This window comes from Pseudopodoces humilis, chromosome 2, assembly GCF_049639895.1.
Source record: "Pseudopodoces humilis isolate 2021_Gansu_Grassland_sample_001 chromosome 2, ASM4963989v1, whole genome shotgun sequence".
NCBI classification, from domain to species: domain Eukaryota; kingdom Metazoa; phylum Chordata; class Aves; order Passeriformes; family Paridae; genus Pseudopodoces; species Pseudopodoces humilis.
In genome coordinates this window covers 66,536,783-66,563,659 of record NC_142201.1, presented here as the reverse complement: position 1 = coordinate 66,563,659, position 26,877 = coordinate 66,536,783, and the positions used below count along the sequence as shown (strand labels likewise).

The window sequence follows — 26,877 nt, the reverse complement described above, 5'->3', positions numbered from 1 at the left end:
TTCCCCTTTACAAAGTGACAAATGTGCTGCTGATCTTTAACAGCAACTACCCAGTTCCCAGTTAGTATATATTGTAGGGATGTAAAATGAGGAGGCTCTGAAAAGGTGACAAAATAATTAGTATGCCGCCTCTCAAAAGTTTGAATACAAAATAATAATGCAAAAGAATTAAATGAATGTGTAAGTTAAAGAAAATGTTTTGTTCAATCAAAGTCATATCTCTAATATAAAATGGGGCAACTATAGTCAAACAGGATTTCCCTGCCATTCATTAATAACAGAAGACTAAAACTGAAAAAAAATATGTGATACTCATTCTTAAGATTTCCTGCTTTTTCTATACTGAAACAGAGTACAAGATACTAAGTGGCAATGAAGCAGATATGTTAAAAAACAGGGGAAAACACTGCAGCAAGAGTGATTTATCTATGATGTTTCATTTACAAAGTGCCTCCTTCTATACTGCTAAGAAAGATTTTTTTTTTCATAGAAAAGGTACAACTTTTACAGGAGTGGAACTATTAAATGTGTTTTTCCAAAACTAGCAGTTTTGCTGTTAATACATTCAGAGAGTACAGCTTTTTACATTTACATCATGTCTTTACAGCATTGGTGAGAGGTTTCAGAAAATAATTTGATTACAAACCAGTATTTTTAATATCTTCTCTGGATCACCTTCTGAGGAATCCAGTCAGTGCTACTTCCTCATAATATTTTCCAACAAAAAAATGACCAGTATTAATTTGTGGCTTACATAGATGTAGAAACAAGTCATCCCTTAGCATTCATGCAGAAGTTAATATGTTTTAGAAAACACCTTGAATTTGCTCACCAAAATGCTGCAAGACTCCCTACTCTCACCCAATAGGTCCCATAATATTTATTCATCCAGTTGATTTCACTAGCACATATTTTGACTTCTTCTGTAAAAAAAATCTGTTTAAATGAGTATCATTAATAACAGATACCTTCACGACAGGAAAACCCAAAGAGTAAAAAAAATCAAAGAATTACTTCCATGAACAGTGAAAAATTCTGCAGTAGAAAACTGACTGGCTCAACCTAGTGATTAAATTTCAAACTATATTTCTGAGATACAGCATTTTCCATAAGAAATAATTCTGTCATCTGTTAAAAACTGTCCACGCTCTCAAGAGAACAACTTCCAGAGCAGCAGCTCCAACAAACCATGTTCCTACTCATACAGTAGTCACTTGCTTTGGAGATCTTGGGTCTCCAAAGTCAGCCTTGCAGCTTTGAACAGTTCACCCAAAACCACTGTCAATCACAATTTCTTGTGTCAATACCGAGCTGAGAATAAAACCATATGAAGAGCACAAAAGTGGTTCATTTTATAGAAGCCAAATTTACACAGTTACTAGCAAACATATGTTTGAGAGATTTCTTCTATCTAGACTTGTTTCCATTCAAGTTTCATGGTAAGTGACAAAAAGATAACATTTGATATGTGTGGAACAAATTACAAGCTATAGTTAGAAATACGGTACAAATAGCATGAACTGATAGAATATAAACTACTCATACAACTTGTGTGAAAACCAGACTTATTTTTTCCACTGCAACTGTCATTTTGAGATCTGCAGTATATGTTTCTTCACAGTACATTTATGGAGAGATTTATGAGGATCTATCTTTTCTTTGACTATGAAGTAAAACTAAGGCCACCCATTCTGAGGCAAATTATTCATTAATAGTCAAATCAGAGCAGATTATTCCCTTGCTCTCCAAATTCTATTGCAGGAAACAGCAAATGGTATCCCATCATCAGTTCCACAACAGATTTTCCAAGACTCTTTTCTTGCTCTGATCCTCCTGGTGTTATCAAAAAGATTTTTTATTAAGTGACCTGTCCAGCTTCTACACTGATACTGGCTATTGGAGGTTTAAAGGTCATTTCCAGTTTGTCAAATAAGGCTACAATAAAATGTGGCTGACTTACATATTTGCCTGTCCACAGACAACTAAAATGAAGAGATCTATCCTTCAGAGTGGGAAGAAGATGTGGATTGACAAAGAGGACTGCAATTGCTCAAATATCATATTAAGCAAAACAGTAATTTTGGTGCTGGTGTTGGGAACATCCTAACACTCTAGCAGAGGCTTTCGGTGGGAGCTTATGTCCCAGGAAAAAGGTTGTGATGAAAGTCCTGGCCTCTCTGTACTCCGAAGATGTCTTGCCACTAGGCCTCAGGAAAAGACGTGCAAGCATCTGGGGTGCTGGTGATGGCATTCTCTATGCAACCATTTCTGATGATGCTGTTCTTGTGTATCAAAGTTCATTTGAAAATGTTGCCTATTTAGATTTTTCTGCTGTTTACATGCAATAAGCCCTTTACTGAATGTTTCAGCAAAGGATTTGAAGTTGTATCCTATGATCTTCAAGCCATCATGGAAAAAGAATGATGCCTAACCAAACCACAGCTTTTACCTTAGTAGAATAGGCACAGCCATAAAATAATGGGTGTCTGGATCACTGGTTACCAGACTGTCTCACACTGGGAAGTGTTTAAACACTGATGGCTGGCATTTTCTTGCCTGCTTTCAGACAGAAAAGCAGACTACACTGCCACTGTATATTGACAGGAGACACTGAGCATTCTCCTGCAAGAAGACAGAACACTGTCCCTTAATTATGAAACTAATTCAGTTGGACAGAGCTGACACATAGAGTAAGAAAGAAATGAAGACAGCCATGGGCACTCTGTTACTAACACTGTAAAATTTGTAAACACATGCAAAGTGCAATAATCTGAATATCCCACCTGGAGAGACATGAACATTTACATTGTGATGACCCACGAAGATGCATACTTTAAGAATCTACTTCTACAAAATGAAGCAGCAGTGACAGCAAAAACATTCACAAAAGATCACCTTCCATGAATTTCAAGCCAACATTCAGAACTGAAAATCCACACAATTCTTAAGAACTGAGTAATCATATACTGAAGCAGAGAACAAACACTTAGATTTCTGGTGCTGGTCATTCTCCATGAATTGCTTATATAAAAAACTTGCTTATTCAAAAATTAATAAAGTAATATAATTACTCCTTTAATCCTACTTGCCCTCAAAAAAAAAAAAAAGTTTGAGAAACTTGAGAAACTGCTTGCCTATCATAACAAAATGCTCTTAACTAGAGGATTGCAATGGGAGGGAGGATCCAGTTGTCCTGGGCTGACCAGGACACTAGTTCAACTCTTAATAAGAATGCGTCTCTCTTGCTGTTATATCTTTAAATAAATGTAACATGTATTAATAGGCTAGCACCTAAATTAACAATCTGAAAAATATGCAAGCAAATATCCCTAAAACAAAAAGATTTTAAGCCATGCTGACAGAAAATTTACAAGTTTCACCCTCTAACAGTTCTGGATATTTGATCATTAGTTATCTAATGAAATTAGAGATTTCATTTTATTGAGTGAAAACTTTTAACTTCACCCTAACACTTGAGCTCCTTGGCCTATTCAGAAACATAACTGGATCTGAAAACTATGTCTTGAGGAGTGTTATAGCTAAATGTTACAGAACTTATCATATGACAAACACACATTCTTACCAGTTGCTTGTGCCTTTTAGGAGTACTGGAGGGAGAAGAGCTAGCACTCAGAGCTTCTTCAATATCTAAGTTCAACTGTTCCAGTTTCTTCATAAGCCATGACATAGAGTCTGGCCATTCAGATTCTTTTTCTGGTTGGGTCTAGGAGAAATCAAACATATGTGAAGTCTTAAAATATTCAAGCTGTTGGTAACTTGGAGATGCTTATTTTCTCTTCCAGCCCCCACGGAAAAAGCTGACCAGTTCTTTCCTTGTTCTTGAGCGACATTTTTCCATTTAGAAAGCTTCAATTATCACTGCAGTCCTGATGACATATATTCATAGCTGTTCTACTTACTCAAATGACTTTTGTATATCTGAATGGCTTTCTAACACTTCATCTTAGGTGACCCACTGCTATTTCAAGCTAAGCAGAACCAAGACTAAAACTAAAGTCACTTTAATGCCTCCTCTTAAGCCACTTTTATTTCAGCATCTCTCCACTGATTGCTTGTTGCCAACAGGAACCAGAATATTGAAGGTCATCATGTGCACTGTATTATATTCCTCACTATAATTCTAGACTTATAAAATCCTCTGCCCCATATGGTGGGAATACTTTACTGGTCTCTTTGTCACTAGGATGCATCTTTCTTTTTATCTGAAGAGCTTTACTGTATAACAAATATTTTAATCATTTGTAATGTAATTGACAAGGATTACATTCCTGTTCCTAATTCTGTGTCCCATTCTTATTCTTTAGTTTCTTCAAAATCCTTTCCAGCACCTAAGCACCTTTCCATGGCGGTCCCTGTGAATACTGCTGCTGCATTATGCCTTGTTTTCCTTATTCGCATCACTTCTAATGATCCACTACAAAAACCAGTCACACTGACCTCTCTGTCAACACAGGCAGCTATTGCATCCCACAGAAGTCTCTGTCCTGCAGCTACCTCAGTTCTTTCATCTTCCTTCCTTTCACAAACAATACATATTTTTGCACAGAAGCTAATTCCATAGTGAGCACGAGCAGACAAACAATAATGCATTTTCATCCTGCCATAATCCTAAGAGGATCATACCAACACTCCTCAAAACCTAGGGGAGATAGATGATTACTGTTTCTACTCTTACCTGATAAATCTTTATGGGTGCTTTGTTTCCTTAGGAGGGATTCACAAGTGACACAGAAAGATAACTATAATTGGCTCATGATTGTAGAAAAAAACCCTTTACAAATAGAATCCAGGCAATTCACTCCACTATTACATTGACATATATTATAACTAATGGAATTACTCATCTCCTCCACAGTAACTAAGGTCCCAAATCATCAGACACTGAGTCCCATATTAGCAACAGATGCATGCTCCCTTCAGAGGGGCTAGTATGATCTTTGTAGGGATTGCTTTGAAGCACAGAAAAATAAATACCCCAATTTTTACTTTTCCAAATCTTTATTTCAAATTTCATAATTTTTTACAACATCTGAGTACTTTGCCTGAAATGTTGTAGTATGTGCTAAGCAATACTTCAACTCTACAGCTACTAAAATTATCTAAAGAGATACTTTGATTGCTTCCCATTGTCTTCCCAGCCATTTCCAAGTAAACTACAGGATATTCCACAGAAAATTAGCATCAAAGACACTTCTCATATTGAACCCATTCTGAGTGAGATGACCTCACACAGGAAATGTGCACATTGATATATGTCCACAACACTCATTTGTAAACAAAGCAAATGTTTTCCTGTGGTTTAGCTTCTTCACATACTGATCCTTAAAATACTAAAGAACGCTCAAAAAAAAGACTCAACAAGGACAAAACATGGAAACCCACCCAAGTTCCACAAACAATAATGTATAAATTCTGCAAAAATCTAATATGAATGTTCTATTTCTCAACACGGTTAAAATGCAATTTATGAAAAAGAGACTGTAAGAATATGTTTTCTTAACAACAATAAATAATTCTGAAGCTACAATCACACAGGGAAAAGAATAAAGTGTGTTTGATTTCTGTAAGCTATGTAAAAATTGTTCTTGCCAGGTGACAAGCACTGAAGGTTACATTAGAAGTTTGGATTTCTGAGTTTAATAAGACGCAGGAGCAACTTCCACATGTTATAACAGACCACTTTCTGTTCCACAACAGAAAAGACTATTTTGAAGGGGGTTGGAGAGGTGTCTCTAATTTAGCATTTTCCATAGAAAATGCAAAGATAAAATTTCATAAAGACTTAAAAAAATTTCTAAGACACTCCATATGTATGCAACAGCACACATGACATTGCATAACAATAAAAAATACAGCTCCATGTACAGGGAAGCACATTTTGCCTTTATCTCAACAAATATTTACCTACTGGAACAATACTTCCAATATTCACTAATGTTCTTTCAAACAACTGTATGAGTCAAACCCCTTTATTTTTATAAATTTCTTGTTTTAATGCTACAGAATTCAAACCACAGTCATTTCTAAAAAATAAAAGTCCTAAGGAGTGTCACCAAACTATAAATATTGTAGCATTCTCCATTCAGTTCTCTTTTTTTAGTTCAGTATGAATCTACATAGTGTCTATTAAGGGGATGAGGAAAAAGATGGGGTTTCATTATCCTCGAAGATAAAGCCAAATCGGCCTAGTTAACAAATGCCATTTACTAATTGGAAATTTGGCACAAAAGCACCATTTGGAACAAATGCTGATTGGCTATGTATTTCAAAGGTTGCCTGAAATTCCCGCTAAACAGAAAAAACATGATGCTACTTACATTCAAAAATATACAGCCTGCACAGTAGGACTTCTAACCAGTGAATAAATTTTGCCTAATCCATTCATGAGGAACACAGCTCCACAGTGTTCAGCCCCAGTAACTAGGCTGGACACTATCAAAGTGCTCTGAAGATCTGAGTACCAGTGTTTCCTGCCCATAGCAACTGCAGAGGCAGTAGGGTCAGGGCGCCTTTGGAAGCTTTTGTGTCTCACCCTCCAGAAGGAAAAAAATCTCACTTTAAATTATCTACAGAATCATGGCCTGCTTTATCTGTTGGGTTTTTTTTTTTCCCTAAAAGGTTACAGGAAGAACACTCCTTTCCATAAATTCTCAAGGTCTTTCTTTGTTGGAGCCATAGCCATTCACCAATGCATAGGAATGCTATTACCTTTTGAAGAACCTTGAAAGCATAGACAGAAGTGCTTTACAGAAACAATTTTACATGCTACCTTAGAACACAGAATCACAGAAGCATTTAGTTTGGAAAAGACCTTTAGGATCATCAGATCCAACTTCTAACCCAGCACTGGTAAGTCTATCACTAAACCATGTCCCTTAGTGCCGCAGCTACACGTCTTTTAAACACCTCCAGGGATGGTGACTCCACTACTTCCCTGGAAAGTCTGTTCCAATGCTTGACAGCCCTTTTAGTGGAAAAAAATTTTCCTAATATCCAGTCTAAACCTCTCATAGTGCAATTTGAGACCATTTCCTCATGTCCTATCCTAGACAGATGAACAATTGTAGAAAGTGAGACCAGAGAATCCCATGTCAAACAAGTGTTTCAAGGTGGAACAACATTGTCTATGAAGATCATGACAAACTCTAGGCCAAGAACAACTTACTGGCCTTGAAACTGAACTCCTTTGCCATATAGATTTCTCAAGTCCCACGTACTCATGCTAGATTAAAAAAAATCATAATCATAAAACAAGCATCATCCTCCATGGAAAACAGAAAATTAAGTGGTATGAACTTCCTAACATCAATTACAGATGCAGCTATATTGTACAGAATAATTATCCCAACAAATAAGATTTACTAAGACATATTTAGCAACCAGCCAAACATATAACTCAGTTCCATGTTGCTACTTCCTACAGCAACCACAGTCTATTTTAGAACATTTAGCTTAATGACTTTGTTACGTGTATGTATTCATATGTATCCTGACTCTGTATTCATTTGCATAGCTGAAATTTCATTACTGCCAATTATAAATTAGAGGTAAAACAAGCTGCAAGATTGAGCCAAATCATCTAAACACTTACTTTCTCTTTTCTAACACTGAGAAGAAAATACGTTCCAGACATTAAAAGGTTAGTGCCTTTTGGACCAAAGACTTCTGCACATTGTTTTTCAGCTTTCAAGTGTTCTTCACTAATCTTATTCAGCAAAAACATCTGTGATAAAAGGCATATTTGTTTCAGTGTTTGGTCATGAGGCTTATTGCAAGAGGCATAATAGCTGCCAGCAAATCTAAATTTAAACTGAAAGAATGTGGCAGAAATGAACAAGTCCATATAGAACACTCAGGGGTCAGGGTTAACCCCGCTACCAGACCTCATCCTATACTGGAAGCAGAAAGGCTTTCCAAATGAAGGGTTATGAGAAAATTACACAACTCTAAATTTATCTGATAATTTGCGGCTTTCATTTCAGAACTTCAATAGGTCCAATTGTTCTGGTAATTAATGTATTGTACAACTTTGGGTAGTAAATCAGTAACCTCCAAGTAAAAAAAAAAAACAAAACATGCTATTTAACCCTCCTCCCTATTAAATATGCTCAGATAAAAATTCTCTCTGATGTACAGCCTAGATCTGTAAATAATGATTTTGTGGAACAATTTCAGGGACCAAGTATCATATTCTGCTCTTGCTACACAGATGAGACTCCTCTGTTCTTAAAAGAAACTCTGTGTAAAAGAAGGTCTCCCAGCTGCTGCTGACTTTGCCTACAGGGACTGAGGGAGGAAGCCAGATTGATTCTCGATGCAAAACTCTTAAAAAAAAAAAAAAAAAAGTAAAAAAAAAAAAAGTATGTAGAATACAAAGGACTCTTTCATTCCAAAAACAGATTTATGTGTGCCTTCTATATTGAAGATAATATATTTCAAAGGGAATTTTCCTTAATATCCCACTACAAGGTTGCTTAAGTATTTACAGAGCTGTTGGATGGACAACTAACTTGTGGCACCTTCATCCTGGAAAGCAGGTGAGTAAACTCAGCAGTCAGCAACCTTTTCACTTCTAAGAACTGTATGGCTATATATCTGAAATTATCAAGTAAGTCTCTTCCATCTCTCAAGTCAGCAGGAAAGGCTATACACATAGGTTTCTGGGAAATGAAAAGCACTTCAGGGGCATCACATAAAATTCAGAGCAATCTGGATCCTTCTGATCCCGAAAACATTCACCTGAAGATACGTGTAAATCTGTTTTAAAGGAAACAGCATTTCCAAGTTGAATAATTTTCCCCTAAAATTATTACACTTCTTAAATACATCTGTGTATGGAGTTTTGATTTTCATTCCTGTCCAGCCACTTTCCTTTTGCTGCTGCCTCAAGCTACTGATTTCTTCAGACAAATTTTCAGAAGTGACCCAAGCCACCTGTATGAATGATGAAACCTGTGTTTTTTTGATGCTCTAGAACAAACTAAACTGGATTTTAAACATACTTAAGGTTGTTTCCAGCTTTTCTGCATTTTCCCCTACAGTGGCCCCACACATCCTTATTTTCTTTCACTAAGCTCAGCTGTGCATTTCTATGATTTTATGTGTCTGTATTTAAGACCACCACTATGTCTTTGGACAATGAACACTGTAAAATATAAAAAATACTGTGGAAATACTAACTTCAAGATATAGTACAATAAGGATATATGCTTGGATTTTTTTAATGATTAATAGGTGCACAACATGGGAGAAAAAGGAACCCAAAGAAGTCATGAGAAAATAACGTAACATAACCCTTACTTCATTACATGTACTTGACTACTTGATTTTTCAAAGTAGAAGTGGCTGAGAAATGGACTCAATTCTTTTTTATAACTGCTTTTAGTCTTTCAGAGAGTAAATTGGCAAATTTGACTTTTAATTTGTATTCAACACATTGATCTTGTACAATGATAATGTTCATCGTATGAAAGAAAACAAAATTCTGAAGTCCTGTCTCTGTTTTAAGGGTTCTTGCATCAGATTTTAAAGACTATTGCTCTAAGCTAGGCAGGACAGGGGAGAACGCCTTGTATCAATAGAATCTTCCAAAGAGTAAGCTTATGGAAAATTTCCCAGATGAAGAAACCCAAGCTAATTCCTAGGACTGAAGGCCACAAACTGCATCAGCATGGTGTTTCACCCAAGACAAGAGAGAGATTGGACGGGGGGAAGAAAGGAATTTAGTTGAAGACAAGGTTTGGGGAAAAATGTTTTGGAAAAGTTCCACACTGCTGCAGAAGTTTTAAAGTACAGTAACCCGGACAGTCTAGTATGAAAATTCTGTTGCAGCTCCATTTGGTTTCTAGCAAAAGCAACTAGTTTTGTATTGAACTTCTCATTTGAAAAAAATCCAAACAAACAAACAATCAAAAAAACCCCCAATGACAACTTAAAATGGCACCTAGTTGGTTTTAACATCAAATTGGAATTTGGGTTTGCTCCAATGATTAAATTTTCCAGATTCTCAAAGCCAACAACATCCCCACCTTCTAACAAATTATGATGTCAAGAAACACTGAATTTCACAAACAGGCTGTTTGTCAAGCCTGTACTGATGACACGTGCTACAGAACTGACACAAAAATGGTCAGACAGATCTGCTCCTATTTTAGCACATGAATTATCCTCTTGGGTTATCCCATCTTCAGCTGCTTCACAGCAGATGCCAGCTCATCATTTATCTATTCTACCATTTCCTCTGTCTTGTGAGGTGGAGGAAGTCAACTGTACTTCTAGTATCCCAAACACTTGCTCCAAGCCGTTACCAAATTCCTGATACTGTCCATATTCATTTGGTTTGGCACCACCTGCAACAGCAATTGTATCTGCACATCACAATTCATGACAATGAATGTCAAAGTACTTTACACACATAGGTACTGAGACACAATTATTTGCTTCACGAAAAATTACTAATTGCAAAATCCTCTCTTACCATGACTCCCTTGGAGAATGTAACCAGCTTCTGTCTGCTCACAGCAGGTATCTCCCTGCAGTGCTTCTTGAGTAGTAAATTCTAGATTTCAGACTGGGTTCTATGAGACCGAGGGATCTCATACCACTAAATCCACAAAAAGTTACAGACCAGAATAAGTAACTTACAGATCCTTCTCCCCAGTGTGGTTAGTTGCACCTTTTGAGATTGGGTAGGACTTAACCAGTTTTTCTAAAACAGAGTTCTCCCTTTAAAAAATATTGTGGTTAGAGCTGTCCAGGATATGTAAAAGCTGGGCTCAGCTATACCTTCAGCCTGATACATTTTATATGCTTTATGGGGAAGGGGATGAACTTCTGAGTGACAGTGAAGAACCAGAAGATACCTACACTCTAGAATACAAGAGGGAAATCCCTGTAAATCATCCCAGAAGAATTAGGGAAGGCTCCTCCCAAAAGGTGGGGCAGCCCACAGCCCAGCTGAAATGCCTCTGTGCCTATGCACATGGCATGAGAAACAAGCAAGTGGAGTTGAAAACCATAGTGCAGTTAGAAAACTATGACATATCAGCAAAAGATGCTGGGACAGAACTGTGGTCAAAGGCTATGAGCTTTTTAAAAGAGACAGGGGAGGAGGAGCAGGTGTTTTGTGCCCTGTGTTAGGGAAGGGATAGATTGTGAAGAGCTGCCTCAGAAAAAACAGCCACAAAAAGGTTTAGAGCCTGAGGGTAAAAAAATTCAAAGACAGGACCAGCAAAGGACATCTGCTGGTGGGGGGTCTCATCAGGGGGAGACCAAGGTCAAGGCCTCCTGCTTTAGACACAGGAAGCATCACACTCCAAGATCTCATCCTAGCAGAGGACTTCCACCACCCAGGCATCTGCCAGGAAAGCAGCACAGTTAGCTGTAAGAAATCCAGGAGAATCCTAGGGTGCATCAAGGACAACTTCCTGGTCCAGGTATTAGACAAACCAACGAGATGAAGAGCACTACTGGAGCTGGTGGTAGTGGATGAGCTCATTGCAGGAGTTCAGACTGGAGACAATCCATGATGCTGTGACCATTCCCTGGTTGTGAGTTGACAAAAATCAATTAGGTTGGAAAAGACCCCGAGTGCATCAAGTCCAACCTATGACCAAACACCACCATGTCAACATCAGACCATGGCACTGAGTGCCACATCCAGTCTTTTGTTAAACCTTTCCTGTTCATTATCTCAAGAATAATTTTCATGGGCCTGGTGAGGAGCAAAAGGTGAGAAGCAAAGCCAGAGCCATTAACTTAGAAAAAAGGGCACCAGTAGTGGAAAGTAATATAAACTAGAAAACAGTAATATCAGATAAAACGGAAAACAATAGGATGTTTTAACTGAAAATTATTTTGTGCCCCATGGAAAGTTTGGGAGACCCTATCCATAAACCTTATGAAAAGTAAAGCAATTTTGGAGCAGTTTTTCACTTTGGGAAAAACCTTTTAAAAGTGTTAAGGGAAAGCCATCAATGGGCTTATCTACAGCATAAAGCACTGGAGCTTCCAGAGAGGAAGGACTTGCACCTTACTTTTGCTGCTGGCCGCAGAACGAAGAGAGCTGTGTGGTGTGTCCTGATGGGGAGCAGGGGCAGCACTACTCCTCCTGGAGCAACAGGAGCCAATATAGGTGCCCTCCTCCCCTGCCCTGTCAGCTGCAGCAGTGGAACAGCACACACAGGTGACTTACTTCACTCTTAACTGGGGTTTTGTTTGGTATTTATTGGTAAAGCAATAATCTTGTTTAATACAGCAGCTGAATTAAGCAAGGCTTTGTCTGCTGCCTTTGCACACTGGCAGCTGACACACTGGTGATCAGTCACAACTGTCAGAACTCCCTCGGACACAAGTTGGTGCTCGGTGTGTGGGCACTCCAAGGCACTGAGAGCTGGGAATCAATCCCTGTGCTGGCACCAGGATGGCCCTGGCAATCCAACACACAAGCTGAGTCATTTCTTCTAAAAATACCAGTGTCAGTGTTTCCTTGAAGAACTCTGGAGTAGGTTCTAGAGATTAAGATGGTGAAAGGGAAGACAGATCTCATAATACCCAGCAAATTTCTAATTGTAAAGAGAGACACCGAGCGCCACATACTTTTATTTTAAAAAAATTGATGTAGTGTTAAACACTTTCTTATCTTAAAATACCAACATTCTTGTTTTCAGTTACTGGAATTTTAAAAATTCATATCTGCAGTGAAAGAATTTCCAAGAAAACTGGTTCTAGAGATTTGAAGTTCTTTGGAACTTCAACTGTTTTCAAAGTAAACTGCTTTTTTGGTACCTACATTACACATAAAAACATAACTCATAAAACACTACAAACCCAGTAAAATCACAGCAATACTATCATCATATTTATGACAAGCTACCACACAAAGCCCTCAAACCCACTAAAGAGGATTAAAAGGATATTCTTTCTAAAATTCACAAGCATTCCTGGAGTTCCGTCTAATCTGACATTATTCCCTGCCCAAGTTCTTACAATGTGCTATATGATGAGAAGATATATTAATATTAGCAAGCCATTTGTATACAGAAATCTGAAATTAATGGAACAAGTAAAAAGCACAAGGCACCTTCTGGAATTCAAGGGTACTTAAGGACAAAGATGAGAAAGCTCGGAAGAAGGGATGCTATTTTTAGTGGCTAAGCATAGGTGGTGATGGGACAGTGGACGGAACATGTATTTATGAGAGGACACGAGAATGAATGATAATTGAAATAATGTAAACCTTCTAAATTATATCCTAAACCAATTTTCATCAAGCTAACGATGAAGAGAGGGCATTAATCCCAGGCCCAGAAAAGTAATTAGGCATGATTCCCAGATCTCCACTGGAACTTTAACACCCAAGTATCCAGGTTTAACCACTGGGATTTGGTATTATTCAAAAACAATTCAGTTGCCATCTATGCACTTGCTTTATTTAATGACATTTGAATGCATTTTAAAAACACATGACCGTTCCTGAAACTGTTGAAATTTCTAGAGCAACAAAAGTAACAGAATTTACGTAATTCATATTGCTAACATTATTTCAAAAACTTGGGACAATGCATAAATTGTATTACTCTTCAAGGAATGCAACTACAGTTGCTAAAACATCACAGTATTAACATTAAACTCATGATAAACTCATGATAGCTTATACTTCTCAGCTAAATAATAATAAAAAAAAATTATGACAAGTTATAGCTCATATATAAGCTGTAGAAGAGATTCATCCAAGTTTCCCCATATTACTGTGAGATTGGGGAGACACTGGAACAATTTGCCCAGAGAAGCTGTGGATACACCACCCCTCGAAGTGACCAAGGCCAGATCAGATGGAGCTCTGAGCAATCTAGTGTAAGGCGTCCCTGCCCACAGCAGCAGTGCTAGAACAAAATGATCTTTAAGGTCCCTTCCAATCTAAACCATCAGATGACTTCATTATACCCATGTAGTTCCACGACAATTCTTGTGGTTGTCTCAGAATAACATGCACCTGCAAGTTTATAAACACCTTGGTATCTTCACACAAAATGAGAGCTGACACATACTTAAATTGGTTTACAACATGCACACTCAAAATGTCACCTAAGATTTGCAAAGAAACCAAATTTTGCAACAGCAACTTTGCAGCAACAAGGAACCTCCCTGGGATTGGGACACGAGACAGCAGCACCATCCCACGAAAGGCTGCACAAAGGCTTCTTCCTCTGAAAGTCAGAGGAATAGAAAAAGAACAAAGAAAGGGTTTCTCCAATCAAAAATGAATATCAAGAGTTACGACCTGCAGGCCACCAGATTTTCTCAGATCCCTCCAAATAATTTGAGTAGCATACTTTACAAAAAAGCAAAAACAAACCCAAAACCAACCAACCAGCCAAAAACAAAACAAAAAACACCCCCAAAACCAAAGTGTTGCTTTTCCCGAACCTTTTCTTGGGGGAAAGTATTTCACAAAAAAACCCCAAATAAAACCCCGAAACACCGAAAACCCACAAGAAAGTCCCCCCAAAACAATCCCAGAAATTGTTTCCACGCGCTCGAGCTCAAGGTCACAGCACACCGGCGGCGGGGCCAGCGGGGCCGAGGGGAGCGCGGAAGGAGGGCTCGGAAGGAGGGCTTGGGGCACACCCGCCCCTCCCGCCACCGCTGCGGCCCCGGGTTTGGACGGCGCGGGAAGAGTGGGGCAAAGCGGAGAAGAGCGGGGCAGAGCGGGGCAGCGGGCCCGGGGCGGGCGGAGGGGAAGGCGGCGGAGGGGAAGGCGGCGGGGGCGCGGCGGGGGCGCTGAGGGACAGCCGCGGCTCCCGCCCTGCCCGCCGACAATGGCGGCCCCGCGCGCGCCCAACGGTCCCCGGCCCCGGCCCCGCCCTCTCCAGGGGATCTCGCGCGGCTGGGGGGGATGGGAGGGGCGGGGCTCGCGCCCTGGCCAGCGCCCCGAGGTGCGCGCGCACCACCTCCCCCGCCCCCTTTCCGCTCGCGCCGCCGTGATGTCACAGGGCAGGGCGGGGCGGGGCCGGGGCGGGAGGGCGGGGGCGGCGGCGGCCGCCGGTGGCTCGCGGGGCGGCAGCGCCACCTGGCGGCCGGCGCGGCGCCGGGGGGGGGCGCGCCCTAGCGGGCAGGGAGGGGAGCGTAGCCCCGCCGGGCAGGGGCGGCGGGAGCTGCCGGGGCAACGCGCCGGGACCCGGCCGTGCCTCGCTCGCCGGCCCCGCACCGGGAGGAGTCGCCCGCATGGGCTCTGTGAGGAGAAAAGCCGCTGCCAGCGAGGAGAGGCTCCTGCAGGGGGCGAGGCTGTGCCCCGGAGCCGATGCCCGCTTGCCCGTGGGACCGCTCGGCTTGTCCCTGTTGCCTTCAGGGGCGCGGACGAGGGGCCGCCGAGCTGACCCTGCCTCAGGCTTGCTCCGAGAGCCTTCCCCGTGGTGTGGAAACAAGCGGGTCTGGCTTTGTCCCTCCAAGAAGTGACTTTTCCATAGCGCCGTGCCTCAGGTTCTGCGTGTGTCAGAGCACTTCAGCTGGAAAGACCTGCCTCATGCCTTGTCTGGGCGTACGGAGGCTGCACAGCTAGGCAGAAGTACACAAGGCTAAAAAGTAATCGAAAGACAAGCAGATCTTTCTTGCACTGAAGAGCCCAGAAATGAGACTCGGAGCTCCTGGAGCGGATCCAGCGAAGGGGCTGCAAGGGACTGGACGGAGCATCTGTCTTCAGCGGAGGGTTGCAGTGTATCAAGGGAGTGGAACACCTCTCTTATAAGAAGAGGCTGAGGGAACTGGCCCTGTTCAGCCTTGAGAAGAGACAACTACGAGGGATTTAATCAATGTCTATGAGCATCTGAAAGGAGAGGTCAGAGGGTGGACCAGGCTATGCTTCATGCTGCCAAGCAATAGGACAAAAGGCAAGGGGCAGAAAATGATGCACAGGAAGTTCCACCTGAATATGAGGGAGGACTTTTCTGTGCGGGTCAACAAGCAATGGAACAGATTGCCCAGAGGGCTTGTGGAGTGTCCCTCAGCAGAGATATTTTCAGAAATATTTCTGCAAAAAACACTGGTGAGAAGTTCCTGCTTTTATATTCAAGGCTACAGTTGCTACCACAAGAGCATTGCACTTTAAATCGGGTAACTGCACGTGTAAATAGCTACACACTTTTCTGAAAATTAAATCTGTAATTCTCTGCATGGGAAATCTGCCCCTCTGTCATAGATGACAGATGTCAGGGTAAATTCTGCTCAGTTGAGACTGATTCTGTTCAACTTCAGGAATATAATTTTGTCAGATCTGAGAATAGATTGAATTAATTGATTGCCTTGATTTCAATAGTTTCATGAATAACGGGAACTGCATGAATAATCTCAGGCAGTTATCAATGTAAAATTTACCCAAATTTTCAAGGCTAGGCAGCGTGGCTGTCAGAAGCACATAATTCTCTAATTACTTGTGTTTGAACCGTTTGATTGTATCACAGTTTGCTTTGGGTCAGTTGATGACTTTTGTTACCTGTGAAACAGCCTGAGCTCAGCTCTGATATTTGAATGCAAAAGGAGACTTCCAGACAAGAGAGAGAATTCACCAAACTTCTAGACTTCAGCACAGCTCAGGAGAAGAATGTCTAAAATTAAGGATTTCTAAAAACATTTAAGATTTGATTATTTCATTTGACATACTAAAATGAGTCTAATTTGGCAGATTTGGAAAATCTAATCTTTTATCTTTTTTGGTGATGCAAAAGGGTTTTTTTTCTTCAAAGTCTGTTACATTTTGGGGCAAGAAGTGGAAGTATGTGCATCGTGAGGAAGAACAGAAATCCTGGATGCTTCAAGTTAAAGTCAGGCTTTAATTGCAGTTCCTTTAATTACTGAGAGTGAAGTCTGGTGAAGCGTCAGATCCACATGTGGAGGATCAGCCTACTAATGTTGACATGATGACACTCGGGAGGAGCTGGTAGAAAAGAGAATCAAGGCTTTGAAGCATGGATTCGGATCTTGTTACAGCAAACAGCTCTTGGTGCTGGGGAAGCCTAATTTTGATTGTGGTTGTTTGTCATCTGGGTCAATACAAATGAGAATAAATGTAACTCCCAATTTATACTCTTCCTTAATAAATAAAACTGAAATATTTTGGACCACATCAATCAAAGTATTTTAAAATACCTTTTAAAAATCACTTGATTTTGCCATCTGGATAGTCTAATTTTCTGGTTTTATATACTTTTTTGTAGTAGACCTTTCCTAACTGTTCATTATAGGAAGTTTTAGTTTTAATTAGCTGCTAAATGTACATTATTTTCCATTTTTCTTTCCATTATATTTTAATGGTACTTGAAGTAATTATATCTTAAGTAATTCTTTCATATTTTCTCTTTCTCTTTAAAATTTTTTCCTTGGTGTTTTAAGAGAACAAAGTTGTACTGTTGTGGCTTTGCGTTGCTCAGCTGCTGTGACATTTCTCCCACAACTTTTGAAAAGTTTGGATACCTTCAAGCCAGTTTGAAAGATGGAAAGAAATATCAGAAACAACCAAGTTTAATCAAAATTTTGACTGTACAAGAGACAAAAGTGATGGCCCACTATAAAACTAAAGATGAGATAAGAGCCAGTGTAATTTTTGAGTACCTGCTGCTGAAGTTATTTATGTGTGCTTGTTCACCAGACAGTGAGAAGGTACCACTAGGTAAAGCATTTATGGATTGTCCCTTGCTGGAGTCGTGAAGGAGGGGCTGGGGACATTGTGGAGAAAGGGAAGTAGAGGAGACATTGGCAGTGTTGGGAAAATAGTGGGAAGTAGAAACTAGAGATAATGCAACAGGAGAGGACTGGAGTATACTGGAAAGCAGTGAGAAGTGTGGAAGAGTTTGGGCAGCAGGAGGTCCTGAAAGGGTGAGGCAGAAGGCATTAATTCTGCAGAATGCCAAGGTGCTAATCTTAAATCTGAAAAGCATTTTGGAGCAATTAATTACTTTTCTGAGATGATCATCATGGGGTGATTAGATTAATTCTGTAGAAACAGTAGGACAGTAAAGTTTCACTTCCTATCCTGAGATGCTTGATTTTATTAAATGACTTTTTTTTTTTTCCCTCATGAAGGACAATTAGTCTCTGATCAAGAAACTGAAGAAAAATACATTACAAGGATTTTTCAGAGCTTACTTGCTGATTTTATAGGATTTGTATCATTCAGCACACATACTCCTTTATTTTTTCATAAGCAGCAAAGGGGTTTCTCAACAGCTTCTGTTTAGGTGTCAGCCCTGCCAGGTTGCTCCTTGCCAAGCATTTGGGGAGTACAGTGAACTTCATTAGATACCTGTCTCCTGTGGCCAAGGACCAAGACAGGGATTTAGTTAGTCCCTTTCTGTATGACAGGCAGGGGAAGAAGAGTGGATTAAAAACAGTCACATAAAAGAAAATTATTTTTTTGTGGCAAAGTTTTAGCAGATGAGTGCATTTTTGAAAATCTTTTCTGGAAAAAAAACCAGTCATTGGGAATGAGGAAGGAAACAAAATACCTCTGTAACTAAAACTACCATGTAACACAAACAATAAATTATATAATTTTTTTTAAAGTTTTGAGCTGGCCAAAGTTAAAGGGAGGTGGGAGTAAGTTTGAGTATGCAGTTGAAATCAGGAATACCATTATGCTTGGTGACTAGATAAAACTAGCTCCAGGTATAATTTCTAGTACATGTACATTGCTCAGTTTTAATGTTTTGTCTCCCGTTGCTTTGAAAGGGCTGTGGGTTCTAGCATTTCAATTATAAGAAGCTTGTGAAAGTAACATAAGGACACTGATCAGAGCAACAAATAAATCTACCTGTATAAATTTTTGGAAGTGAGAACAATGAGTAGAGGCACATTTTTTCATTGTCTTGAGTTTCTTAAATGCCTGCACTTAATCAGATGGGATCTCCCTCTGGAGCTTTTCAAAGACATCAGTGTCTTTTCTTGAACTGTGTAAGAAATTTATGTGCTTCATTTGACAGCCTGCTTTCTCTATAGCGTGGAAGCTGGATACATTCCCTAAGACCCAGATCCAGATAATATTCTGCTGATATTTTAACTCTGTGTTAAGGCAAGACATGCTGCACTCCATCCCCACTTCCACTCCTGGTTTTCCTCCCACATTCTTAGTTTCTCTGGAAGAAAATTGCAAGACCTGCAGGCCTACTCCAGCAGGCCCCGTGGATGATCAGGAACCATAGATATTTAAATATCTGAATGTCAGAGGAGAATTAATAACCTAAACTATAAAGATCAGATTTCACTCCTCCCTGCCTAGTAAAATTGGTAAAAGCTTTCAATCTGGAGAAACAAAGAGTCTTACAAATAAAATTCTGAACAAGCCATTGGCTGTACCAGGGACATGTCTTGCAAGTCACCTGTCTGTGTTTCTGTTTGGGGTTTTTTTTGCCATCTTTTGTTTGGTAAACTGAAGTAAATATTTCTGCTACTTGCCTCTGCTAAAAGCCACAGTATTGGATGTGCTACTATAATAATCTGCTGTGGTTTATGCTTTTTCTCTAAATGTCAAGAATAGTCATGACAAATATAGAAACTAAGAAGCTAAAGGAATTGGGCAGAATTTAAATGCTGAATTAAGATCGTCACATAATGCACAAGAACAGTCATCTATCTGTGCCTTCATCCCTTATTGTTTTATGTAATGTGTAATTTTATTTTTTTAATTATAATGCTAGTTACATACCTAAAGTGTTCAGCATTTTAACTACATTTCTTCTTTCAGAGATTAGAAACAGACATAAATACTATGTGAGTGGTCAAAACAACTTTCAGAACCTTAACTATTCATGGTATTTGTAATTACTGATGCTAACTGTAAACAGCTGAAGCCCTGCCTGGCTAGAATTAAAAAATAAAAAAGGAATGGTGAAGTAAATGTTGTGTTATTATCACTTAATACTGACTGCACATAGTGACTGCATATATGTATAATACTGACTACATAATATTTTTCTGCCCTTGGACATCTTACTTTATGAAGATTCTTATGTGACTTTTTTAGTCACAAACAGAAACAATGTATTTTAGCATGTCCTTTTTAGCTTGGGAAGAAGATAGCTCAGCAAAAAAAAAAAAAAAAACCTAAAACACTTTCTGTTAAACAAATCAGTTTGATCTCAATTTTTGAAGAAAAGTTGCTTTGATAAAGCAGCCTTAGGCATCGTTCCTGAAGGAAAAGAATAGTTTCTGTGTTCCCAGAACTTGTAAACATATTGCTTATACCATATAAGTGTTTTTGTATAACACATACATTGGAAAATGAGGCCTGGAGCTCAAAAAAATCATGTCCTCCTGTAAGAGTATGATGGTTGCTAAACCGCAAAAACTACTGTTACCAGAACTTTTAAGGTTCAGGCAAGTTCCCTGTCCCTTGCTTCAGACATTGTCTTCTGGAATAAGAAGGGTTGAGGTACAACAATGACCCATAGCAACTATTAAAATATACAAGAGTTTTGCAAAATCTTCAAAACACAAGTGCACTGAACAAGTTCTGAGGCAGGTGAAGCTGAAATCATGACCCTGTCCCAGGGTTTCACTTATCAAGATTTAGCCTGACTGTTATGGACTCACAGTTCTAACATAGCTTGTATTTGGGAGTACTTTAGTTTTATTTGTATTTGCCTGGCTCTTTGTGAAATACCTGAACTGAAAGAATTCAAAAATTCTGTTTACCCTTGTTAAGGCATTTGGTAAGCTTTATTTATAAAAAAAATGGTAAACAGGGAAACATTACTGTTTGGAATTACTAGGAGAATTATAAGAAAAAGCAAAAAAAATCCCCTGCTGTGGGATTATTACCAGCAGTGTTAATTCTATTCACAAATATTTCAGTTCCCTGTGATATGGCATATTAGATAAACCCCATCAACCACAAAAATCCACATAAAGAGATGTAGTGATATAACTCTGCAAATAACTGAAACCAAACAATTCCTAGGCTAATTCAAGGATTCCAGCTAGTTTCTCCAGTTACGTACTTCAAACAAGGATATTTTGAAATGCAGGATATTTCACAGTAACAATAATAAGCAAATCTTGCTAGCAAGATGCAGTATAATGTAGAGTTGCAAGATTTTCAGATTTAGGAAGATCTCTACATATCCTTCAGAAGAAAGCTTTATGTACACCTGGGGTATATCCAAACATGCCAGGATAAAAGCTGGAAGGATCATAGTTCATATTTTAGTACTTTGTCTTAATACAATGCCTGAAGAACTTAAAAAAGTGACAAGTTCTCCCAATTGCTCTCCAATCCTGCTCACCTCTGTATAGTTCCAATGTGATATTGCCACCCGTAAAAAAACGCAAACAACAAACCAAAACCCAAAACCCCAAAACAGTTACAATGGGAACTGGGTTAGACAACTCTGAGAGGGGAAAATGTGCATAAACTGATCAATGTACAGTTTAGCCCTGATGGAAAAGCCCTGCTTAGACAGTGTAGAAACCAGCCAGATTACATATATTTGAATTTAAAATTTCAAATGCCAAAGTGATAGCAATTTCATACTTACATGATAAGTGATTTTCTTTTCATTTAATTGATATTTGTCAATGCATCAGACTTGAATTATTTTTTCAAAGACAGCTTAATTTTGACAACTTTCCTTTGGGGAAAATACCTTTACCTGCCAGTTAGGCTATCCAAGCTCCTTAGTAGCCCACCTAGCAAGTGGCTGGAGGCTCCTGACACATCACACCCAGGGTAAAGAATTACTTGCTGTCATGGAGAATTTTGAATCTTTGGGAAGTTTTTTTTCTGAACTTAAGTAACCCCAAATTTAAAAATAATTACTTCCTTTGAAAAATGGAATGCTTTTATTTGTGATGCTATACCTAGGAGGTTGGGTTTTTTTGATATATACTGCCAATTTTAAATTGGATGTAGAAACCAAATTTTTCTTCTCAAATTTGTACAGCTTTCAACCTCATACTTGCTAGTCTTACAGATTCATTTTAATTTGTATTAAAATTAAATTCTGTGTTTTCCAAGGTGCTTGTATGAGCACTCCTTAGCACTTACAACCATTTGAACACAATTTCCAAATAAGCAAAAAGCACCCATCAAGAAGGTCTAGTCTTTTTTAAATTTTATTCTAGCTTAGATATCTTCATTCCGTTTAATGTAGCTTAAACTCATCTTCTTAACTTTTTACAAAACTAGAAACATTACACACAGGAGAAGATGATCAGAGATAAAAGCTGTGAGTGTATACGTTCTAATTCATAGAATTCTTACTATTTTAGAGTTTGCTGTTATTTTTTGTTTGTATTATGGCAAATTCTTTTACTTTAAGAAGTGGCAATTTTAGAGTTTGCTGTCTGTCATTCACATGGAAAATGCAGGCTTTGTCATGTCTGAAAAGTTTGGTTTCAAAAGCATTTTCTGAACTTGAATAATTTGCATTTGCCTTTATTTCAGAAAGACCTGAGTTCGTCTCTGCTTGCTTGGAATACTGGGGGTTTCCCACTAAGGCTTTTTAGTCTCATTTCTCTCTTTTAACTATTTTTTTTTTTTTTTTTTTTAGCCTCAGTGGCATTATGTGTCCCCCAAGACAAGGCTTGGACAATTCAAGATAGCACATGATCTGTACTACACAAAAATCAGAAGGGTATCTTGAAAGCCCCCTTGCATTAGAAATGCATCATAGAATTGCAGCTTTTATTTTAAAAAAACCCAGGGTCTTTAGAAAGTTTCTGTCTTCCAGGGGTAATCTTTTTTAGTTTAATCATCTCTTATCTCACAAACATGATAATTTTCCATATATCACCAGTTATTTGTATTACCTTGGGAAAATCTACAACACAGCAGATAAAAGTAGAGCTTGAGGTGAACTCTTGGAGTCTAGATCCTTAGTTGCACAAATACTCAGTACTCCGCTTTCTCTTAGTTTAGGCACCTATCTTGGTATGTTAATAAAAGGCAGTCTGTATATTGTTTCTTCTAGTTACTGGCTTTGTGTACTTTTCTCTTGATCTTGATAAGTGATGTACATCATCAAGAATAAAATACATACAAGTTGCAGAGTTCTGTTCTTTCTTGGCAGGTTTAGCATATTTTTTTAATTTAAGTAAATCAGATCCCAGACTAACTGCCAAGGCTTTTGCCATGGTGAAAAGTCCTCATTATGTAAATACTGAAATGTCACATTATACTGCTTGAATAGAAACAATAAATAGTAAATGCAAACCTTACAGTAGTTTATCTACCATATCACTGATTGCTTCATCACAAAGATTAGATTAAAGCCAAACAAAGTTTCTCTGCACATAGGTTAGAAATAAGTTGCTAAATCTGTGGTGCTAAAACATTACCTATTCTAGACATGATCTTTGAAACACTGGCTTGATAGTCTAAATGCCAAAGAATCTCAGAATCCATGGAAAGCACACATAAAGAGAGCCCAGTAATACAACACAAAATACTGGTGAGATTTTACTGAAGTTAATTTCTGGAAGAAAAAATATTTCAAACGCAGACATAGACTTCAATGTCTCATCTGATTTATTTTAGGAGAACTCCAAGCTAATGCGGAGATTTCACTTCACTGTACTGCAAAAGTCTTAGCTCTGAGATAATTCAAAACTGGGCAAAAGTTTTACAAGAGCATCAGTTTGAAGAAAAGATTGGATAGAAAGAACAATCTGTTTCCATTTTTATTGCAGTATGAAATACTCTATGCTTGGAGAGATTGTTAAGGACAGGCTTGAGCTTATGACACTTTCCCGTAGAAATCAACCACACAAGAATGTTGTAAAATGAAATCTCATATCCATCAACTCTCTATGAAGTTCATGACATTTAATTTTTTTTTATGTTTCTCTGAATTGGGTTCAGTCATGGATCTCAGTGTTCACACAGATTTCTGATTGTATGGTAGCTTGTGATGTGGCAGTACCAAAATGCCATAGATCCCTTAACATATCAGATCATACCAGTTGGGGTCTCATGGCCCCAGAAGAAATATGTCTGTTAAATATCAAGCTAACATTATTAAAATTTAACACAAAGAAGGACAGAGGGATCCTAGCTGTATCACTAGTCTGATTTTCATTAACTGGGCATGTGTTACCTAGGAAGAAGTTTCAAAAGCACCTAAATGCCTTGGAGGAAGTGCAACAATCTTCCAGTGGGACTTTTGTGTATAAAGAAATTTGTAACTCATTTTTCTTAATCTCTCTCAAGAACTTTTACATATTACAAAATATACTTTGCGAGGTTGTTGATTCAGTAAAGTTCTGTTTCTTTCTGTTTGTTTGTTTTTTTTGGTTTTTTTTTCCTCTGCTATACTGCAGTTCTATTGGCTGACTTGAAAAGCATACCAAATCCTCACTTGTCACCCAAACGAGCTTTAAAATGCAACCCTTCCCTGGTCTCCTCATCTTTTGTGTAAGTTTCTGATCTCACAAGTTCTACTTACTGCCCATCCCACAGTTTATTCAGTGTCTCCATCATATTTCCTTGAAGAAATATCTTAATTTCAGTGATAAGCAGATTAACAGATTTCTGCATGTTTCTTCTGGTTCCCTGCACCTAAGACTCTGTAATTCTCACAGGTGCCTCTTCCCATTCTCTGACAGAGGAATGTTGTTCATCACAGCCTTGACTTAGACAGGGCATATTTTCTGCTGAGTTTTTCTCTCCTTCTGTAGAACACTTGAATGGGCTCACATAGCACATGTTCCAGATATTTTGAGACAATTTTAAAGAACAATCTTGATATACCTCTTTTATTTTATGGTCTCAGTGCAACCATAAATACATATTCTTTTTTTATGTTTTCTCTCAAGACCAATAGCAATATTGCTGTTTCCTGAGGTGGCCTTATTCTAAGGTATTCTAAGATATTCAAAGACACAAGAAATAAAGTAGTCAATATTTGAAAAAAATCATAACTCAAGTTACAAGTATTCTCACCCTTTAGTATAATACATTTATTGTGTTAACTATTTAGTCTTCTGCTTTAGCTTTAAAGATAAATAAAAACAATAACAATAAATGTAAACAATAAACAGTGCACTAGCACTCTTGAATGTGCTAAAGCAGGAGTTCCCAAAATGCTGTTTGTGGGGTCTCTTGATGTGTGCACATGGGGCCATGATGAGGCTGTACAATGAAATTCGCTGGCAGTGCAGTATCTTCTCAGTAGGAGAGCTATAAAATTCTACACATTAACCTGAAGAGCCCAAGGGTTTCACACTGTGCAAGGTAACTCAGTAATCTCACCTTCTATAAAACGTATTTTATATGTATAAAATATGTATATAATCTAATACAACACCTAGTTGAAAAGTACTTTGTAAATTTTCTAAAGGAGTTTGAAAGTCAAGAGGAGCTGTCCTTTTGACTTATTATCCATTTTCTTCATTAGTTTATCCTGGAATTTTAATTTTCTCAGAATCTCACTATGTCAATAATTTATACTATATACTACACACTTTTAGAGTGATGGTATTCTGCAAACTGCAGAAGAATCAACTGCAAGGCAGCCCTCTGAATTTTTTGAGTGTTAGTCACCCCATGACATGGAGATTTGTTTATCAGCTTTACTTTTGATAAAGATCGGATTGTGTCCCCTCATATTGCAGCTTTTCCCCAGGAGGATTTTGGCGGAGCCCAAGCTGAAAGGGACTGCTCAAAATAGTCTATGGGATGTATTCTACAAAAATCAGAGTGCATCCTTTCTCTGACCTCAACCCCATAGGCACTGATGCCTGCCAAAGATGATCTTGTGATTTAAAATAGGTGTATCTGCTAATGGCAAGTAGTGTATCTTTTCTAAGGCCATAAACATTTTTATTTTTTAAATTCTATATTAATCAACAATGAGTGATGCATGTTTATTAAAACATGCAAGCAGCACACAAGTATGCTGAAGAGATAAAGGGCAGTAATTTTGATAGTATCTGCATGTTTCCCTAAATGATTTCAACATAGCAATTCTTTTCAGCATGATCTTTAAGCATATCCTTAAATTACTATTCTTCTTATAATTTTACTGTTATTTTCCAAAGTTCCTATAATTTTTTCAGGAGAAATAGTCATGTAGCTAACGTCCACAACAAGCAGGACACCACAAATGCCACATTATAACGGGAAATGGTTACACTATTAGGAGTATGGAGGTGACAGAAAAAAGTACTCAATGTAAAATGCTATATATACACCATTAGTCCTTCAAATTTGTGAAGGTAATAAAAAATCCTTTCATTAACTTAATAATTAAAGTCCCTAAGCCAGCATATCTGGCTCTTTAATAATAAAGAGCTGATTGTGATTATTTATTGACTGATAATAATGCATTGTTGCTAAAGTAATCAGCAGTTCTCCAATCCCTTTTCCAAGCAGGCAGAAAACAAGCATAAACACTAAATGCAAACCTTGCAAAGTTCAAGTCACCATGTTCTTATCTATTAGCTCTCAAGAATGTGTCATTGAAATACAGAAAGTGCAAATCTAACAGACACACAAAGGAAATTAGAATATATAAAGCTCAGTGCATCACTCCTTTCTAGACAAGTAATTCCCCATTTTCCTCCCCTTGACTTCTTAGCCTGTTCTCCCTCGATATTGTTATTTAAGTGCTCAGCTCTCCTACCTGGGTAGGCTTCCATGTCTGCAGAAGGTGACTAAAGGGAGATATTAATAACTGTATTATTCCTCATGAAGAAGTCATCCCAAGTTTGCAACCGTTCTTCTCCTCTAGCTTTGGAGTCTCAGTTTCATAGGGTAAAATGAAGTAGAAACTTCCAAAGTATGGGAGGAATGAGATAGGAATCTGTACTTCACTCTAATATGTTCCTCTCTAGCTTTTGCTCCTGTACAACTGAATTAAAGAAGAAGGA

At 38.5% G+C, this 26,877-nt stretch overlaps 1 protein-coding gene across 4 annotated transcripts in view; it reads right to left on the bottom strand.

Annotated features, from left to right (window-relative positions):
• STARD13 (StAR related lipid transfer domain containing 13) overlaps positions 1 to 26,877 on the bottom strand; it is a 285,456-nt gene that overhangs the window by 207,114 nt on the left and 51,465 nt on the right. Inside the window, exons 1-2 of one of the 4 annotated variants that reach the window (XM_088068354.1) lie at positions 26,631 to 26,817; positions 3,584 to 3,724 (exon numbers count right to left, since the gene is read on the bottom strand). The exons of 1 other annotated variant lie outside the window; for it this stretch is intronic. In XM_088068354.1, the coding sequence (XP_087924480.1) occupies positions 3,584 to 3,688 (105 nt within the window). In that variant the 5' untranslated portion in view covers positions 3,689 to 3,724; positions 26,631 to 26,817. Of the gene's footprint in view, positions 1 to 3,583; positions 3,725 to 26,630; positions 26,818 to 26,877 lie in introns of those variants that run through there. 2 more of the 4 variants (XM_014249607.2, XM_088068367.1) reach the window with 2 other exon arrangements.